The following is a 21,334-nucleotide window of genomic DNA, read 5'->3' on the forward strand; positions in this document are numbered from 1 at the left end:
CCTTGGGGATCCTGCCATCTTCCATGCGGCTCACATGGCCAAGCCATCTCAAGCACCACTGGCTCAGTAGGGCGTATATGCTGGGGATGTTGGCTGTTTCGAGGACTTCTGCATTGGAGATACAGTCCTGCCACCTGATGCCAAGGATTCTTCGGAGGCAACGAAGATGGAATGAGTTGAGACGTCGCTCTTGGCTGACAAACATTGTCTGGGCCTTGCTGCCGTGGAGCAAGGTACTGAGGACACTGGCTTGAAACGCTCAAACTTTTGTGTTCCGTGTCAATGCGCCATTTTCCCACACCCTCTTGGCCAGACTGGACATAGCAGTGGAAGCCTTTCCCATGCACTTGTTGATTTCTGCATCGAGAGACAGGTTACTGGTGATAGTTGAGCCTAGGTAGGTGAACTCTTGAACCACTTCCAGAGCGTGGTCGCCGATATTGATGGATGGAGCATTTCTGATGTCCTGTCCCATGATGTTCGTTTTCTTGAGGCTGATGGTTAGGCCAAATTCATTGCAGGCAGCTGCAATCCTGTTGATGAGTCTCTGCAGACACTCTTCTGTGTGGGATGTTAATGCAGCATCGTCAGCAAAGAGGAGCTCCCTGATGAGGACTTTCCGTACTTTAGTCTTCACTGTAAGACGGGCAAGGTTGAACAACCTGCCATCTGATCTTGTGTGGAGGAAAATTCCTTCTTCTGAAGACTTGAATGCATGTGAGAGCAGCAGTGAGAAGAAGATCCCAAACAGTGTAGGTGCGAGAACACAGCCCTGTTTCACGCCACTTAGGATAAGAAAGGGGTTTGATGAGGCACCGCTATGCTGAATTGTGCCTTTCATATTGTCATGGAATGAGGTGATGATACCTCGTAGTTTTGGTGGACATCCCATCTTAGCTAGTAGTCTGATGAGACCACGTTTGCTGACGAGGTCAAAGGCTTTGGTGAGATCTATGAAAGCAACGTAGAGGGGCATCTGTTGTTCGCGGCATTTCTCCTGTAGCTGGCGAAGGGAGAACCGCATGTCAATGGTGGATCTCTCTGTTCGAAAGCCGCACTGTGCCTCAGGGTAGACACGCACAGCCAGCTTCTGGAGTCTGTTTAAAACGACTTGAGCGAAGGCTTTCCCCACTTTGCTGAGCAGGGAGATTCCACGGTAGTTGTTGCAGTCACCGCGGTCACCCTTGTTCTTATAGAGGGTGATGATATTGGCATCGCGCATGTCCTGTGGTACTGCTCCCTCATCCCAGCACAGGGAACGCAGTTTGTACAGTGCTGAGAGTATAGCAGGCTTGGCACTCTTGATTATTTCGGGGTAATGCCGTCCTTTCTAGCGGCTTCTCCACTGGCTAGAGAATCAATGGCATCACTAAGTTCTGATTTTGTTGACTGTTCGTCCAGCTCATCCATGACTGGCAGAGACTGGGCTGCATTGAGGGCGGTATCAGTGACAACATTTTCCCTGGAGTACAGTTCTAGGTAGTGCTCCACCCAGCGGTCCATTTGCTTGTGTTGGTCAGTGATCGTTTCCCCTGATTTAGACTTGAGTGGGGGGGCGATCTTCTTGATGTTGGCCCAAAAGCTCTCTTAATGCCATCATACATTCCTCTGATGTTGCCGGTGTTGGAGGCCAGCTGAATACGACTGCCTAGGTGTTGCCAGTAGTCATTTGCACAGTGCGTGGCTGTTCTTTGTGCAGCGCTTCTGGCTGCTTTAAGTGCTACGGATGTTAACTCGTTGGGGGCTTTCTTGTAGTTCAACAGTGCAATGCACTTAGCGGCTATGACAGCTTCCAGCTCTTCAAAGTGAGATTGAAACCAGTCTGCATTCTGCTTCTCACGTTTGCCAAAGGTGGTCATGGCTGAGTCATAGATGGTGTCTCTGATCTGGGCCCACTTGGTCTCTGCATCCCCTGTAGGAGTGTTTTGAAGGGCATTTTCAAGTGAATTTAGAAACTTATCTAACAGCTGTGGATAAGAAATTCTGTTAGTGTTGATACGCAGGCGGCCCTTCTGCTTGGAGTGCTGTAGCTTCTTTGGTTTGAGTCTAACTTTGCCGCACACCAGGGAGTAGTCAGCGTTGCAGTCTGCACTGTGGAAGCTGTGTGTGATTTGGACACTGTTCATCGAGGCTCGCTTCGTGGACCGATGAGGTCCAGCTGGTGCCAACGACATGATCTTGGGTGTCTCCATAAAGCCTGGTAACAGGGTTTAGTATGAAAGAGTGATTTGGTGATACAGAAGTTGTGATAGGTATTCCAGAAGTCTCTGTCCATTCTCATTCATCCTTCCTATGCCATAGCGCCCAAGGCAGGAGGGTCATGACTCATGGTCGGCCCCATCCCTGGTGTTAAAGTCTCCCAGCAGGAACAAATGTTCTGTATTAGGAATGCTACTAATGATATTATGGAGTTCCTCGTAGAACTGGTCTTGAACTTCAGGTGAGGAGCAGAGTGTTGAAGCATATATGCTGAGTAGGTATACAGGGCCAGAGGCGCAGTCGGATGGACAGTATGCGATCCGAGCCATTTGAAGATTTGAAGCCATTTAAATAAATTTAAATCACTGAATTAATTACCTTCATGTTCCCGCCCTCTGTCCTGGTCCAATATTCATACCGCTGGCTGGCACCCCCGTGACTTTGGATCCCCGTCTGGCACCCAGGTGTAACACTGGTGAGGAGAGGGGAGTAGGTAAGTTTTTCAGTGCAGGAGGGAGGAGCACAGGCAGCTGACGCCATTGCTGGAGATGGACAGCCTGTCCCCTCCACATCATCGGGGGGTGTGGGGGGGCTGGTCTGGACTGTCTATTTAAATGAGCCAAAGCGCTGAATATCATGATGGCTCTGCGACGTGCGGCCCACGCGGGCCGGCCACCGTTGTTTTCGCCCACTGCTCATCTCGGCAGTGGGACTATAAATTTCAGCTCATTATCTTATTGGTTACAGCTTGGAATTGGAAAAGAGCTATATTGTATTTCCTACAGGGGTAAAATTTGGTGTAGTTTTGGAATATTAGCATTCAAATACGAAGATTAATTGCTGTCACCATTGCATTGCAGTTAACATTTCAAAGGCTGCTATGACGAGCAAGGCTGTGTTTGCTGATAACACAACCACTAGGTGGCGCAGTACTGGCACATGGGCAAATGCAGCGTCATCCACTGAAACGTCACTATCTGTGACGTCTCAGGCAGCTGCCAGTAATAAAGATGGCGCTGCTCAATTTATCACCAAAAACAAATAAAACCCAAATCCCCTTAATGGTTGCAATCACCGCCTCCATCCCATCCCCAACAGTCCCCTGCTCCCTCCTGCCATCACGCTTCTCTTCGCCTCTACCTCCTGTGCCCATCTTCTCGCCGTTCGCTTCCTGCCTTGCCGCTGCCTTCCCTCAGCCACTCGCTCCCGCTTCTTTGGGTGGTGTTGCGGGGAGGGGTGGGGGGGGAGCAGTGAGGCCGGGAGCGAGCGGCTGGAAGGGGGGTCGGGGGGGGGTGGGGGGAGAGCGAGTTGCTGAGGTAAGGCAACAGCGAGCAACCGAAGGGTGGAGGGAAGCGGCGATTGAAACAGGGATGATGAGAGGGAACAGGGTACTGTTCGGGGGAATGGAAGCGGCTATTGAGGGATGAGGACGTCATTGCTTGGTGACGTCACGAACATGCATGTGCGCATTCATACTGGCAAGCTGGCAAATGTTCGCACGCACTGATGACATCCACAATCGCTCTGCACATGCTCTGTGTTGTCAGGAGTCACTTTGTATTTTAAAAAGGCAGCTGATATAGCTGAAGTAAGTAACAAAGAATATCAGTGGACTAACAACTGGGAATCTCCTGTCGTGACTTAACCAGTTTAAGTTTTCATTTAATTCTTTGAGGTCGAGGTGACTGCAAGATGACATGCCTAACAATACAAGTTCGGAACCAAGCCAACTCTCTGTGGTAGATTTGTGAGTCTAATTCCTGAGCCAGACATTCAGTCACTATTGATGATTGACTAACCAGCTTGCCTCACCCATGGAACCTGGGAGGGATGATAGACCTGTCACTCAGTGGGGGTGGGATTCTCCCCCTTCAGTTCCAGAAAACTCTGCAAGCCATTCTGGGTAGGGTGGACCCTCACTGGATAATCAGCGAGAAGCTTACCAGTACTCAGTGCTACTCATCTGTATGGGTGTTCGCTGATTGAACTCTGTTAGTTTCGTTGGAGATCTGTAAGACTTGACTCTGATGATTTTTGCCTAAATTTACTGGATTTAGGCAATTTGGGTGGGCCCCTACCGGGAGAAAGTATGCACTCCATATTAGGCAAACAGTGGACTTTTCAGTAGGTTAATTTAAAGAGGCAGCTGACCAAAAGAAATTGATTCAAACATAATTCTATTGGTCGTTGCAAATAGTGACAGCGATTTTCTTTTTGGCATCTTGACCAATTTTATATGTCCTGTTGAAAAAGATTGCTGCACACGTGGAAAGTACCTACTGTGCTCACCTGGCTGTTTTACATGACTGCTTTTAATGTCACTTGGCGGCACCAAAATTTGAGTGGGATCGACGGGGTAAAGTCCACACTTAAAAGACTTCACTAACGATTCTATCACTGTTTCCATTGTCATTGAATATGGCCTTTGTTCACCTTGGCTTGGTGGTAGCACTCGCCTCTGAGTCAGAAACGCCACTCCAGTGACTTCACATAATCTAAACTAACAATTCAGTACAGTACGGAGAGCTACATTGCTGGTTGTCTTTTGGATCAGATATTATATCAGTAAGCCTGTCCTCTCAGTAAAAGATCCTAGGGCACAATTGGAGGAAGAGCAGAGGAGTTTTTCTGCTTTCCTGACCAATATTTGTCTCTTGAGCAACATCATTAACACAGATTATCTGTCATTTAACTCACTGCTGTTTGGAGGACCTTGTGTGCAAATTGGCTGCCATGGTTTCCTTCATTACAACAGTGACAAACTTCAAAATACTTCATTGGCTATGAAGTGCTTTGGGGCATCTCCTGAGGTAATGAAATGCACAATACATACACAAGTTCTTTCTTACATTTAGTAGCCATCTGCTAATGTGATCATAGAAAGTGGTCTATAGGGACATAATATTGATGTGAACTCATCTGCTCCTGGATCCAGGTATCCAGAGTATAACTATAAGCATTGTTCAACAGTATTTCAATATTTATAACTCTGTTTAAGGAATGAAATGCTGGTGGTAGTGACAGGGATCATTAGCCATCTGCCTCAGCCAACCTATTTGGTCCAGTCTTGAAAGTTATTGCAGAAACGTCTTCAGTTTTAATGGATTTCATATGTGATTTTGGCCACTTTTGGGTGAAAAACTATTTCTACATATTACTTTGCTGTTACAGTTTTGAGGGAAGTCATTATTCACTTCAACCATTTGCCTCACCACACAAATATAATCACTGCAAACAAAATGTGTTTGCTATCAGTGCATAAAACAGCTCATTTATTTCACTTCTACTCATTAAGACAGATTAACTAGTACTGTAGTTGGCTTCTGACTGATGTTGCCAGACAATAATTGAACAATTTACAGTGTGGCCAGGCAGGCACTAATAAGATAACATTTAAATTCTATGCATTGTTGTAAAATTGTTTAAAGATTGTAATTTATAAGTGTAATGACTTATTTAATTCTCTTTTGTTAACAAAAGGCATGATATAATCTCCCCTGATGGTCCAGTGGGGTTTGATATTAGGCATGCTGACGAGAAAGTCCCATGTTCACTTCCTAGACTGAGTTAGTTAATCTCAGATAGAGCAGCAACTGAGGTGCATGAATTAACCTTTGCCTTTCTGGGCTACAGAAGGAATAAGAATCAGTCAAGTATATTTGTGTGGATCAAATTTGGCTGCTGTGCCCTCCATGAATGTAAAGCTTTGTGACACACTGTCTGGTCTCGTACATGAAGAATGGAACTTGGGTGATGGAGGACTACTGGGACGTGTAAAACTGTACTTTAGTGCAAATTGGCACTAGGAAAGAGAATATAATTGGTAAAAACAAATCAGTTACTTGTGTATAAAACCTGCCTAGTGTTTTGCCCAAGAATGTATTTCCATGGGCCATGCCTATAATTCCAAGCACTGTTATTAATTAATTACTTTTGTTGTCTTCATTTTCTCTGGACTGTGGGAAAATCGGACTCATGATTTTATTTGGGTTATTAAAAGGAGCTGTCATATGGAGCTACTGTGCGCTTTGACCACTAATAACGGTCTGAAAAATATTTGGAACAGTGCATACGGCTAGCAGATAACCTATACTTGTGGAAACACTATATGAGATGTACTAATTTCAACTTGGAAAAAGCAATATAGATAATTCCTTTGTCTAATGACATGAAAATTCACTCTGGCTCATCGAATATATTCAAATATATATGAATGTAGACAAGTTCAGTCCAGGGCTGAAATCCCAGATGGTAGCTGACTTATTTCAGTGTGCAGAGGTAGTTATGTACTGGTCATTGGTATTAAGGGAACCAAGGCGGGTAGAATAACATTTAAGATGGAACTACTTGATAAGAAGTTACCATTGCCAAAAATATATTGGTCAGTGGAATTCTTGGTTTATTATACCCTTGAGAAAGATTTTCATTTTATATGCAGCCCTTGGAGTTATTAATTTAGCATGCCAGTGAACCAATGCAAAATTTAGTAGCTCAGCTTGTATCTTGGTCAAACGGAACTACTGTGCACTTTGACCACTAATAACTGTCTGAAAAATATTTGGAACAGTGCATATGGCTAGCAGATAACCGATACTTGTGGAAACACTATATGATTTGGACTAATTTCTATCCAGTACGCATCCAGATAATCGCTTTAATTCAGAACTGTAAAATCAATATAGCAATATTTTCCTGGAATCAAACAATGGAAACATTCACTGCTAGGTATAATAACCCTGAGCTTTCTTGTCTTGTTCCCTCTGCTTTACCAAGTTGGATGTACAGCATTGTAGGTGCATGTCCTCTTCCCTACATACATACACTGTTGACATCCAGATTATTACTCAAATTAATTCATTCCTGGTATCTCATAACTGTGGAATTCCTCTCCTCCACCACTCTTCTCTGTTGACTATGATCTTCATGTTTTCAAAACCTTTGCTTGGTATTGCCGACTCACTACTTTCTCATTTTCATTGTCTTCTTTTCTGCTGCCTTCATGATTGGAGTATAAGAGTGAAGAAGTCTTACTACATTTATACAGGGCCTGGTGAGACCACATCTGGATTACTATACATAGTTTTGGTCTCCTTACCTAAGGAAGGATATACTAGCCTTGGAGGCATGCAACACAAATTCATAGATTGATTCCTAGGATGAGAGGATTGTCCTGAGGAGAGCTTGTGTAGACTAAGCCTATATTACCTAGAGTTTAGAAGAATGAGAGGTGACCTCATTGAAACACACAAAAGTCTTAAGGCCTTGACAGGGTAGATGCTGGGAAGATGTTTCCTCTGGCTGGGGAGTCTAGAACTAGGGGCATAGTCTTAGGATAATGGGTCAGCCAGTTCGGACTGAGATGATAAATTTCTTCACTCAAAGGGTTATGGATCTTTGGAATTCTCTACCATAGAGAACTGTGGATGCTCAATCATTGAATATATTCAAGACAGAAGTAGAGATATTATTGGATACTGTGGAATTAGGAATATGGGGATAGTGTGGGAAGGTAGAATCGAGGTCGATGCTCAGCCATGATCGTATTGCATGGCGGAGCAGGCTCGAAAAGCTGAATGGCCTACTCCTGCTCCTATTCCTTATGTTCTTATGTTAGACCTTTGGTGGTGCACCAGCCCTTCAACCTAGGTGTCTCAACAATAAATAAGTGATAGCATTTACAGTGAAGCCATCTTGGGCAGTTCTGTGACGGGATTTTTTTTTTTACTCAATTTTATATGTGACACTAGCTATAATTAGAGGTAAATTCAGGCTGAGTTTCATTTGAACCGATGTATACCCATAAGTTCTGAACTTTGTAACATTTTAACATGTCTTGTACCTGGAATTTTTAAATAATTTGAGACTGGAACTGTGTATTAATCATGCGGTTTTTAGCACAGTTCACAACCAGTGAGAATTGACCTCTGGGAATAACTATAATTCAATGTTTCTTTAAAACACTGTTTGTAGCCATCAGAATGAGAAATAGTTTGTGAACATTCCAGTGCCAAGTATGAAAGTGTCCTATTAGTACTTACCCGACTAATGGCCAGTCAAACTTAAGAAAATACTCCAGAACAATGCCCCCAAGCCTCATATGAAGTCCACTGTGGGCATATAATTTGCTACAAAACCCTCTTCAACCGAACTTGAAAATAATTGTATCAGTGTTTCCAGACCATTTAGTTTGATCCATCTTTCTAGTTCATACATTATTTTCATAAAGAGACTAACTAAGGACTTTTCAATCAACAATTACCTTAGATTTGTGGCCTGAAGTAATACATTACTTGGTCAGGTATAATTGCAAGGAATTACTTCCTGACATTCCCTGTGGTATTCAGTTTAGACTACACATATGTTAACACACAACTAAGGGAAATTTAAAAAAAAGACTTATGCTGATAGAATAATCAATATTGAAGGATTTAAACTTGTTTCAGCACCAATTAAATTTTATACAAAATTTCTAATCCATTAAATCACCCTCAACACTACAGCAGTAGTTTTGCAAAAGCCTTTTTGTGTGGAAACTTACTACCTTTATTCGTATCGATTTAATCTTCTGGCAAAAATACTTATCAAGGGTAGTATAAATTATGCACTTTAAACATGTTATAAAAGCCTTGACAATATCACATTGGAACAGGATAAAGTTGTGATTTTAAGTGCAATGTGGTTTTACTGATTGTGTCCTAATTACACACACTCCATGTTTAAACTCCAACTGACTTAAGAGGTGACACTAGATTTAAACCACCTTAACCTTTCATACAGTATATAGTTTTGGAATCTGCATGGCTCATTTAAATAGAATACATCCTCTGCATATACATGTTGGACCACTTGTTCCTTTTTTCATCAGAAAAAATAACAGAAAACAGATAAATGATAAACTGATCAACTGTGTGAAGGAGAAACATCGAGACTGCTAAACATATCAAGGGTTAGGAACACTTTTAGTTCCTGATGTCGACATTTTTGCCAAAGAAAAGTAAACAGAGAAAAATATTGCTTAATGTCCTTAGTAGAACCCGACTAAAGATTGGAGGCAGGTATTCCCAATGCGATGAAGCACATCAACCTCAAGATGGGCCCAAATGAGCTCAACTAGAGGAGTCCAGCCAAATAAATGGCCAAGACCACAATTGCCTTTTTTAGTATCATCCCTCCTACAAAGGGGACAAAATAGTTTCTCCTGAATGGATGGATTGGACACCCTGCCAGCCCACCTGGCCCACCCCCAGATGACAGAAGATCCAGTGCATGCTAGCAGTGTGCGGCTTTGCAGAGCCCACAATGTGCCTGTATTGGCTTGCTGGGCCCCGTATTAATCAAGTACCTTGTCTCTGACCATGCAGAGTCAGTGCCAAAGAGCACTGGCAGCCACAATCCAGGGGCAACTGCCAGGATCTCGCTCCACGTCAATTTGGAGCCATTTTTCCTGCATTAAATGGTTTTAATCTGCAAAATACCTTGTTGCAAAATTTACAGGATTTTATAGATCGTTTTAGTTGATGTGAACATTTTTGAATGTTGCAGGCCCGTGTTGCCAAAGAGAAGTATTGAGTAATTGGAGTGCTGCAACTGGTGGTGCAGTTATTCTGAAGCTTGTATTATTTTTACTTCTTCATACTACTAGTATAATTATGTTGAAAGTGTAAAAAAAAAATTGGGTCCTTGAGGTTGAGTAAATTCTCCAAGAGCTGGATAATGGAAGGGAGTCAACAGTAATGGTGGAAATTAAATCAAAGACTTTGCAAACTATGTGGCAAAGCGTGACCTTTTGTCTAGGGAGGTAAGGACACCCCCAAAAAGTGGAAAGCAAAGCCAGGGATTGGGAGTTCTGAATTCTAGGTTTGCAACCTTTTTAAAACAGCAACATATTCATATCATGGGGTGTGACATAGACATTTCTTGGTGCCAAGAGCAACCTTCATCAGATACACAGCCTATACTTTTGGATTAACATTTGTAGTGGTTGGCAGTTTTATCAGGGACATTTTCTCATCCATATTAATTTTAGAATCTTGGACTAACATCTGTACTTCTGTAGTAAATTTCTGACCTGACCATGAATTAGGTTGTCTTTGTATGGATTTTTATGTCAAGTTCCTTATGGATTTAAAAGCTTCTTATGTGTGGCCCAAAGCCTTGAGTACCTCTTAACTCCCCCCTTCTAATTCTGCCGATGAACCCTTCGAATTGTGCTATCTGCAGCATCTCTGCTCTCTATGTTTATTCTTGTAGGGTAAGGGACCTCACAAAGCTTTCTCTTTTATCCAGCAATTCCATGAATGCCAGTTGTTTTCACGAGTCAGCATTTCATGACTGTTCCTCTCTATGCACTGTTGGGACTAAAGTCACTGTTTATTTTTAAAGGCCATTTTTCTAACTATAATGACCTACAATCTCTAATGTTCAGGCCCTGGGGAACACTCAAAGCTGCCACAGAAGGACTAATCTCACCTACACAATCACTCCAGCACTTAGGACACTTAGCTAGCCCAGTCTGCTAAATCCACCAGACGGCACATGAAAATGCATAGGCCTCGAAATTCCTGACTGTCCACTCTGCTGGCACAGAAACTCCATACACTTAGTCCCAGGCTGGAGACCTTATCCCAAATCCCAGGGGATGTGGTATTTTGCGTAGCTGGAATATGCTGCCAGCACCTGTAAGGGCACATCAGCAGAGCCCTCGCTGAGTCAGTCTTGTAAAGTGCAGGGCCCAGAGTTGCTGTGCAAAAGGTCCCACATGGCCCAAAGGAGCCAAAGAAGATTATTGCTTGCAGTCATTTTAAATTATAAACTTGCTCCAAATAAAGAACCGTTCAACCTCCAGACAAGGTAATTGATCCCCTCTGGGATTGATAAGTTCATGATTAGTTGTGTCAAGAATTGAGGTCTTTTGGAAGACTTCAAAAGGACTCACATCAGCTGACAGGCGATGTGAATTCCGCTGAGGTCATTCAAGGGTGGAATTTCCCAAGGGCACCTGGGAACTCCTCCCAACATGTCCCCGTGATGTGTGGCTTGTGGTGGGAGGGGGGAGGGCTGGTGAATGGCAGGTCCACTCACAGACGCCCCTTTCAGAATCTAAAGGCCCATTTTAAGCCTGCCTGCCCAGGTGGAGAGGCATGGCGGAAGAATGGGATGGGCAAGGAGGTTAAATGGCAACCAAGCATTACTCACTGCATTTCCAACGCATTTGCACGTGCTTCCATTTTAATCCACGTTTTATGGCAGCTATAAATCTCATTAAGATTGAAATGTTGGGGTCTGATGTCACCAAAATTCTGACACGATTTTAACTACCAGTCATGGCAGTGCCGCCAGTGAAAAATTATTTTGAGGTTACTTGTGGGATGTAAGTAGCAGAATGCTCCTCCAAGCCCCACAAGGAGATCTTCAGCCTCCCCTACCCCAAGCTTCCCTCCCCCATCCTCTCCCATGATCCTCTCCCAGATCCCCACCGACCACTTCCAATATGCTGGAGACTGTTCCCTTGGATTCTCAGCAGTGGCAGCCTGTTGCCCATAATCCTGCCACTCCTCCTTCTTGTGGGTTCAGGACGAAGTCTGCCTTTTGATTATTCGGATAAGGTTTGGGGGTTAAAATGGTTCGGGTCTCTCACTAGCAGGGACAAGCCGGTAAGTCTCATACTGGCGCCACCATGTACACATCTTGCTCGCAGAGCTCACAGGCTGCCCTCCCTCGCTGAGTTAAAATTGAGTCTTGACAAAGAAAACCATGAACCTATTTATTTTACCAAAATTCCCTCTTCGTGAAAAAAGGTTGAAAATTGCTGCGAATCGTTCACTGATGATTGAAGTCCCGAATCAAGTTCACGGAGCTATCATTTCCTAACATTCCTTTGCAGAAGGCTGTTTGAGTGCAACAATGACAGAACCTCTGGGTGGCTGCTTCGTTTAACTTCATGTCAATAGCAATTTGTAAATGATGAATCATTTGGTTTAGCCCTATCTGGTAACTTCACAAGAAATACACATGTCAGCATTGCTGGACTGTATTTGGGTGGTGGGTTTTCTGCACATTGTCTATTTCACCTCCCTGCAGTGAGCTCTTTCACTGTTGCCAGGCTCCCCTTCTGGCAGCTTGGCTGAATACAGACTGAACTCCATGAACATGTGGCTAATGGATTAGGCTATTAACTACATTTATAAGCCACTCAGTGATTCCAGGGATTACTCTGTGCTTGTGCTGGAGTGTTTTTTAAATCAAACCTGTTGTATGGTGAGGGTGTAGACAGTGTCCTTTTAGTTTTGCATGTTCTTAAACAAATAATATAGGTCGACTGACTCCTCACAAAAAGTTTTTTTTCATGTTTCAACTTTCTCATAAATTCCACCTTACTATTTCTTTTTCCTCACTGATAAATAAGCTCAACTGACCGAGTCTTGGAGCAGCAGTTAAAGTGTTTCTCATTAGCTGTTCTATATTGCGATTAGTGAGGTGCTAGATCCTACATGACAACAGTGACCAGACTTCAAAAATACTTCAATGGCTGTGAAGTGCATTGGGGTGAGGCATGAATTCACTCTTCCTTCTTTCAGCTACCGAGAGATGACTCTTGTGCAATGCATGGCAACTCCTGAGCAAACAGCCAGCAGAAGGACCACGTTTTTAATTGGCGGCTGACTAGAACAAACTCGGCAAATTCATTTTGCGACTACCACCAGCTATGTGCAGTCTATGCTCTGCAAACCAGTAGTCCTAGCATCTCACTGAGAACAGTGTAACTTGAGGCTGTGCTTTTGTATCCCGGCTTGACCGGGTAATGCTCTTAACTTTGAATTAGAAGTTGTGGGTTCAAGCTGCAGCTGAGGACTTGCTCAGATAACTTAGCCTGCAACCACGCTGCATTGTTAAAGATGCCGCTTTTTAATTGAGGTAATAAATCAATGCTCCGTATGCCTGACAGCTGTAAAATATTAACATAACACTATTTTAAGAAATACATGTAGTTCTCCCAATGTCCTGGCCAACATTTTCCCCCTTAACCAACATCACCAGAAACAAGTTCACTCATATAAATTCTCTCATTATTGATTCTTTTGTTGCTTGTAGCAAATGGGATGCTTCATTTCCCTGCAGAATAATCGTGACTGCTTTTCAAAAAAATGTTAATTAATTGATTGCAAAGTATTTTTGGGCAACTTAAGGATGTGAAAGGCACTGTGGAGTTGCAAGTTCTGTCTTTGTTCCCTCTCTTCATCGTTAAGAGATTCAGGTGGCATTATAAATCACAACATTACAAAGGAGGAGGTGTTGGAGGTTTTGAAGTGCATTAAGGTGGATAAATCCCCAGGGCCTGACCAGCTGTATCCTAGGATGCTATGGGAAGCAAGGGAGGAGATTGCTGGGGCCCTGGCAGAGATTTTTGTATCATCGTTAGCCACGGGTGAGGTACCGGAAGACTGGAGGATAGCTAATGTTGTGCCTTTATTTAAGAAGGGCAGCAGGGATAAGCGAGGGAACTACAGGCCGGTGAGCCTTACATCAGTGGTGGGAAAGTTATTGGAAGGAATTCTGAGAGACAGGGTTTATATGCATCTGGAAAGGCATGGTCTGATTAGGGATAGTTAGCATGGCTTTGTGTGTGGGAAATCATGTCTCACGAATTTGATTGAGTTTTTCGAGGAGGTGACCAAGAGGACTGACGAGGACAGGGCGATGGACGTTGTCGACATGGACTTTAGCAAGGCCTTTGACATGGTCCCGCATGGTAGGCTGGTCCAGAAGGTTCGAACACATGGGATCCAGGGTGAGCTAGCAAATTGGATACAAAATTGGCTTGGTGATAGGAGGCTGAGGGTGGTAGTGGAGGGTTGTTTTTCAGATTGGAGGCCCGTGACCAGTGGTGTGCCACAGGGATCGGTGCTGGACCCTCTGTTGTTTGCCATATATATTAATGACTTGGATGTGAATGTAGGGGGCATGATTAGTAAGTTTGCAGATGACACCAAAATTGGTGGTATGATGGACAGTGAAGAAGGTTGTCTAAGGTTACAACAGGATATAGATCAACTGGGAAAGTGGGCACGGGATTGGCGAATGGAATTTAACACAGACAAGTGTGAAGTAATGCATTTTGGGAAGTTAAACCAAGGCAGGACATATACAGTGAATGGCAGGGCCCTGGGGAGTGTTCTTGAGCAGAGACCTTGGGGTGCAAGTACATAGTTCCCTGAAAGTGGCAACGCTGGTAGACAGGGTGGTGAAGAAGACGTATGGCATGCTTGCCTTCATCGGCCGAGGCATTGAGTACAAGAGTTGGGACGTCATGTTACAGTTGTACATAATGTTGGTTTGGCCACATTTGGAGTACTGTGTTCAGTGCTGGTCGCCGTACTACAGGACAGATGTGATTAAGCTAGAGAGGGTGCAGAAAAGATTCACAAGGATGTTGCCTGGTTTGGAGGGTTTGAGTTATAAAGAGAGATTGGATAGGCTTGGTCTGTTTTCCCTGGGGCAAAGGAGACTGAGAGGGGACATGATAGAGGTATTTAAAATTATGAGAGGCATAGATAGGGTAGATAGCCAGAGTCTGTGTCCCATGGTAGGGGTGACTAAAACTAGAGGGCATAGATTTAAGGTGAGAGGGAGGAGGTTTATAGGGGATCAAAGGGGTAAATTTTTCACACATAGAATAGTGGGTATCTGGAATGAGCTGCCTGAGGAGGTGGTGGAAGCAGGGACAGTAATGACATTTAAGAGGCATCTGGACAGGTACTTGAATGAGCAGGGCATAGAGGGATATGGAATTAATGCAGGCAGGTGGGATTAGTATAGATAGGCATTATGGTCGGCATGGACGCGGTGGGCCGAAGGGCCTGTTTCTATGCTGTATGACTCTATAACTTGAGCAGCTTATCAGCTTCGTCTTAACCGTTTTAATGCCTTCAAACACTCTACCTATTTTACTCTTCATAACTAGCAAAATGAATTTCTTACTGCTTTCAGCAAAAGATGAGGCAGAAATTTCTGTTTGATCCAATGAATCAATCTAAAATGTGAACAATAGTCTCCCTTTTATTGAATCAGGTGTTTCAGACAGAAGTAATATTGTTGCACATGATTCAGACTTCAATGGAAATGTGCCTGCTTTGGAGAAATAGAATAACTCTTACATATTTTACAGTGGTACAACACTCGAGAGGTTTACAAACTTCAAGAGCACGATTAAAGTTGGAATAGAAGTGGAAACAGCACAGGCAGTACATGAGATGAATATTTACCTCCGCCTCCCTCATCTCTTATCGTCACATGTTATCACTGGTTTTTTGGCGATCTCCTTGCAGGCATGGGAAAGTTAAAAGCTGCAGACTTCTGGAAATCTTTTTAAACATTACATTTAACATTTCAAAAGGTGGTGTTTCACAAGTTGCTGTTACACTACAGCTAGTACCAAGCCCAAGCAGCATGATGCGACCTCCACAGAAATGTACTGCCACAGCAATGAATTCCTTCCCTAGTTATACTGCAGTTTTGCAATGTGAAAGTATGTAATATTGATTTCAGTATAACTATGCCATGAACTATTCTCCAACATTTAGCTCAGTATGTTTTATGTACGCAGCTTACAAATGCAGTTTGTGGAGAAGCAATAGCAGAGAGCTTATGTTCAAGACGTTCCTGGCTGGCACCCAGGAGCATTAATGGAATAAAGATGTCATAAATGTATATATTCTATATTTTTCTCAAATCATATAGGCCTATTTAACCTTCTCAGAGGTGGTGATTCCAGAATCAATGAACAGAAGAAATACAGATGAGAAAGGAATGAGGGGAAAAGTGTTTTCTTTTTTGAAATGCTAAAATTCTTTTTTGGATTAAAGTTCAGTTTTGGAAAAAGAACTTAGTTCGTTCCTTGACATTTTAAATCCTGATGCAGTGGCATCCCACACGAGGGACTGCATTTTGTTCAGGAAAAGGGACTTCTGGCACCAGGCCGAAAAGTCGTGGGGAACCCCGTCTCTGCATTTTTACAGACCCCCGGAGCAGTTCTCTGGTCGTTTGGGGTCAAAGTTTAAGGAGGCATGGTACCCGTCCCTTTAAAGACTTTATTGGGACAGGGATCCTGCCTCCAAGAGCTGCAGGCCGATCACAGGGCCAGCAGCTCAGCAGTATTGGCAGTGTCACTGGGAGCTGTGGCTACTGCAGGTAATGCAGAGGTCTCAGACCCAAGCCCAGCGCTGGAACCCCAGAGAAGAGTTAGGTGAGGCGGGGTGGACGGGGTCAGTCCGGAAGGCCCTAGCGAGGGGGTTTGTGGGGTGGGCATTCGCTCCAGAGGGAGGGGGTTCTGGGGGGTATATTTGTTCCCAGTGGGGTTCCTCCGTAGGCCATAAATTGCCCACGAAGGAGGGACCCCTCTGACCAAGCCCGCAGGGAGGGCATTTCATTTATCAAGGTGGCTTCCCTGCACGGCGGAGGCCCTCCCCCCTCAACTGCTGCTGCTAAGATCCCAGTGGCAGCAGGAAGGGGTCCTTTTTGGCCTCTGGGCGGGAAAGATGTCATGGGCCTGTCCCGCCTCTGGGAAAATTAGAACTGGGAATCATGGCATCGGGTTCAGTGGCAGGCGATTCTGCCCAATTCTCCGGCACCCTCGCCACGAAACTCGCTGTCGGAATGAGAACACAATCCGGCCCAACCTTTTTCCAGGGTTACAGAGTGCTGTGTTTCTTAAAGCGTTTTTTAAAAATTCATTCATGGGAATTGGGCGTCGCTGGCTAGGCCAGCATTTATTGCCCATCCCTAATTGCCTTTGTACTGAGTGGCTTGCTAGGCTATTTCAGAGGGCATGTAAGAGTCAACCACATTTCTGTGGGTCTGGAGTCACATGTAGGCCAGACCAGGTAAGGACAGCAGATTTCCTTCCCTGAAGGACATTAGTGAACCAGATGGGTTTTTACAACAATCGCCAATGGTTTCATGGCCATCATTAGACTAGCTTTTTAATTCCAGATTTTTTTTATTAATTGAATTTAAATTCCACCTTCTGCTGTGGTGGGATTCGAACCCATGTCCCCAGAGCAATACCCTGGGTCTCTGGGTTACTAGTCCAGTGACAATACCACTGCGCCACCACCTCCCCTCGTGTGTTATCACAGGGACACATTTTAATGCTTAGTGGACAGATCTGAATTCCATTGGGTACTGCAATCTCAATACAATATCAGGTCACTCTTTAGGGTCATGTGTGTGTGTATATATTTATATATATATATATTGGTCCTTAGGCATCGGCATATTGAATAATGGGGTATCTACCTCAGTAAAAACCAGTGGACTTCAGCCTATAATAACACTGCAATATGTTTTCCTGTAATTCGGGTAATTACATGGTGAACCATTCTCTGAGACAATTTGTGGTAGTTTCAGGTTACACTTCTGTCACAAATGTTTTCATTGTACATGTAATGGGGGCTTCACGAGGTTAACATAATAAATGTTAATTACCACATTTTCAGTTGTATCATGAGAAAGCAGAGCAGAGAATTTGACTTGAAAGCAGAAATATTTTTCTCCCTTAATTTCTCCTCCTATTATTTGATACAAGCTGTTGCAGTCATCACAGTGTTTGGACAGGCAGCAGCAACAGGCATGTCTCAGCAACGTATTCAGATTGCAGACATCAGTGGCCAGATTACATGCTGGTGTATAGCCTTGCATAGATTCATCAGTAATAACTAGTCTCTGACATGGTTGATTTTGCAAATATGGCCCCTGAACACTGGGATATGGTCTAGGATGGTCTGTAATGTCTCCCACCCAAGAACCTATTAGTCCGGCATATCATGTATAGAAGGCATGCCATTCTCGTAATTCTCCAGACTTCTTCTTCTTCTTCTTCTTTGGTCTCCTTGTCTCGAGAGTCACATGTAGGCCAGACCAGGTAAGGACAGCAGATTTCCTTCCCTAAAGGACATTAGTGAACCAGATGGGTTTTTACAACAATCGACAATGGTTTCATGGCCATCATTAGACTAGCTTTTTAATTCCAGATTTTTTTATTGGCTCTCTCCTTGCGCTTCTGTGTTTTTTCTTGCCAACAGCTAAGTCTCTTCGACTCGCCACACTTTAGCCCCACCTTTATGACTGTCCGCCAGCTCTGGCGATCACTGGCAACTGACTCTCACGACTTGTGGTCAATGTCACAGGACTTCATGTCACGTTTGCAGATGTCTTTAAAGCGGAGACATGGACGTCCGGTGGGTCTGATACCAGTGACGAGCTCGCTGTACAATGTGTCCTTGGGGATCCTGCCATCTTCCATGCGGCTCACATGGCCAAGCCATCTCAAGCACCACTGGCTCAGTAGGGTGTATATGCTGGGGATGTTGGCCGCCTCGAGGACTTCTGTGTTGGAGATACGGTCCTGCCACCTGATGCCAAGGATTCTCCGGAGGCAGCGAAGATGAAATGAATTGAGACGTCGCTCTTGGCTGACATACGTTGTCCAGGCCTCGCTGCTGTAGAGCAAGGTACTGAGGACACTGGCTTGATACACTCGGACTTTTGTGTTCCGTGTCAGTACGCCATTTTCCCACACTCTCTTGGCCAGACTGGACATAGCAGCGGACGCCATTCCCATGCACTTGTTGATTTCTGCATTGAGAGACAGGTTACTGGTGATAGTTGAGCCTCGGTAGGAGAACTCTTGAACCACTTCCAGAGCGTGGTCGCCAATATTGATGGATGGAGCATTTCTGACGTCCTGACCCATGATGATCGTTTTCTTGAGGCTGATGGTTAGGCCAAATTCGTTACAGGCAGCTGCAATCCTCTCAATGAGTCTCTGCAGACATTCTTCCGTGTGGGATGTTAATGCAGTTTCGTCAGCAAAGAGGAGTTCCCTGATGAGAACCTTCCGTACTTTGATCTTCGCTCTAAGACGGGCAAAGTTGAACAACCTGCCATTTGATCTTGTGTGGAGGAAATTTCCTTCTTCTGAAGACTTGAATGCATGTGACAGCAGCAGGGAGAAGAAGATCCCAAACCATGTAGCTGTGAGAACACAGCCCTGTTTCACGCCACTCAGGATAGGAAAGGGCTCTGATGAGGCACCACTATGCTGAATTGTGCTTTTCATATCATGGAATGAGGTGATGTTACTTAGTAGCTTTGGTGGACTACAACTAAGCTAATGGACCAGTGCTATCGAATTCTTATTTATTGGCTTGTTCCCAACCAATCTCACGCAAGTATACACACAACCACACATCTTACATGTTAGCATCTTGCAGTACAAGCTCTCTTTTAACATTCATCACATTTTTATCCAGAAAAATTAAGAAATTAGTGATTTTTGAAATTTTATTTTAAAAAAGTAAACATTAGCTGAGGAAAGAAATTTGTTAACAAACTGCCCTCCTTTTACACCTGGTTTTCATGAGTGAATGTCCCTCTGCGCTGGACATGTCTTGCCCAAAGGGAAATGTAGGCTTTTTTAACATGCTGGTTCCATGCTTCATTAGAGGCTCACTCAATGGACTGGGCTTTTGCCCCTGCTGGCCGGGTTCAGAGGCAGGGCCAAAAATTAGTCCACTGGAAAAATGCCAGTTCCTGGCTGCACGCAGCGGGTAGCCAATTAGGCTCATTAAGACCTTTATGAAGTCCAATTAAAGGAGGCCAACTGGAATTTTCCAGTCGGCCTTAGGTTTCTTGCACAAGTCGGGGCCAGTTTCGGTGTCTGGAGGTGGGCACCTGGCGGCAGGTTACGGGGGGACGTGGGGGGACGCTGGGTGCCAGCACTACAGGCAGGCCTAGAGGCCTTCCCTTCTTGCCTGGGTGCAAGAGCAGCAACATGCTGCCCTGTAGAGGGGCTCGCCCCCCCCCCCCCACCACAGTGGTGGCCTGGCTGCAAGAACAATTTTTTAATTAAAGTTTTTACAAAGTTAGTGAGACATCACCTCCATGTTGAAGCGCCCTCTCCACTACGTACCCCCTACTGCCTGCTGCTCCTTTGAAGCTGGAAGGCCTCTGGCCCTCCAGCTTCTAGAGCCTGCCTGCCACTCTTAATTGGACAGGGAACCGTCTCCATGCCAATTAAGGGAGTGCCCCCGTGAAAATCCCAATGAGTGACTGTTTGCTCCAGGGGCAGGTTCCGTACCCAGAAACAGTCCCCACCTCTGTTTCCCACCCCCTGAGGGGAAATCCAGCACAATGAGGCAAATACACGAGCAAACAGCCCAAATGCAGATCATCATGAGGCATGTTTTCAGCTGGTACTTGGCAAAACTGTTGGATGCCAATATCCTCATTTCCTATTGCCCAAATTCTACCAGCATTAGCAAGCAATTGACAATAAAGTTGCAAATAGGATATCGTTAGTTTATAAGTATATTCCTTAGTTGAACACTTCTTTTTGTAATGTGGCAGAGGGAATTTGTGCAGAGTTAATAGTTATGATGATGGAAGATTGTTAAAAGGCACAATCTGAGCAAAAATCGATATGAATCCCTGTTAATTCTCACTGGATTCCCAATGTGATTCAAGCTTATTCTTAGGCACCGGTAACAGTATAGTCAATCGTCTTCTGCACATTACTTTTGCGTACCCTGACCTGTTGCATGGAACATGACTCCTCAGATACTGAAGCAGCCCATGTCCAGACACAGCAAGACCTGGACAAAATCCAGGCTTGGGCTGATAAGTGGCAAGTAACATTTGCGCCACACAAGTGCGAGGCAATGACCATCTCAAACAAGAGAGGATCTAAACATCTCCCCTTGATGTCCAATGGCATGACCATCGCCGAATCCCCCACTATCAACATCCTGGGGGTCACCATTGACTAGAAACTGAACTGAACCAGCCATATAAATGCTGTGGCTACAAGAGCAGGTCAGAGGCTGGGAATCCTGCAGCGAGTAACTCACCTCCTGACTCCCCAAAGTCTGTCCACTATCTACAAGGCACAAGTCAGGAGTGTGATGGAATACTCTCCACTTGCCTCGACGGTTGCAGCTCCAACAACACTCAAGAAGCTCAACACCATCCAGGACAAAGCAACCGCTTGATTGACACGCCATCCACCACCTTCAACATTCACTCCCTTCAGCACCGATGCACAGTGGCAGCAGTGTGTACCATCTACAAGATGCACTTC

General features: G+C 44.5%; 1 protein-coding gene across 4 annotated transcripts in view; it reads left to right on the top strand.

Moving 5' to 3' along the window:
* Positions 1-21,334, top strand: part of LOC137384372 (zinc transporter ZIP11-like) — a 764,304-nt gene that overhangs the window by 631,325 nt on the left and 111,645 nt on the right. Inside the window, exon 7 of one of the 4 annotated variants that reach the window (XM_068058322.1) lies at positions 15,365-15,974. The exons of the other annotated variants lie outside the window; for them this stretch is intronic. Within the exon in view, the coding sequence (XP_067914423.1) occupies positions 15,365-15,539 (175 nt within the window). The 3' untranslated portion in view covers positions 15,540-15,974. Of the gene's footprint in view, positions 1-15,364; positions 15,975-21,334 lie in introns of those variants that run through there. 4 annotated transcript variants of the gene reach the window in all.

The sequence above is a fragment of the Heterodontus francisci genome, chromosome 26 (genome assembly GCF_036365525.1).
Source record: "Heterodontus francisci isolate sHetFra1 chromosome 26, sHetFra1.hap1, whole genome shotgun sequence".
Lineage (NCBI taxonomy): Eukaryota > Metazoa > Chordata > Chondrichthyes > Heterodontiformes > Heterodontidae > Heterodontus > Heterodontus francisci.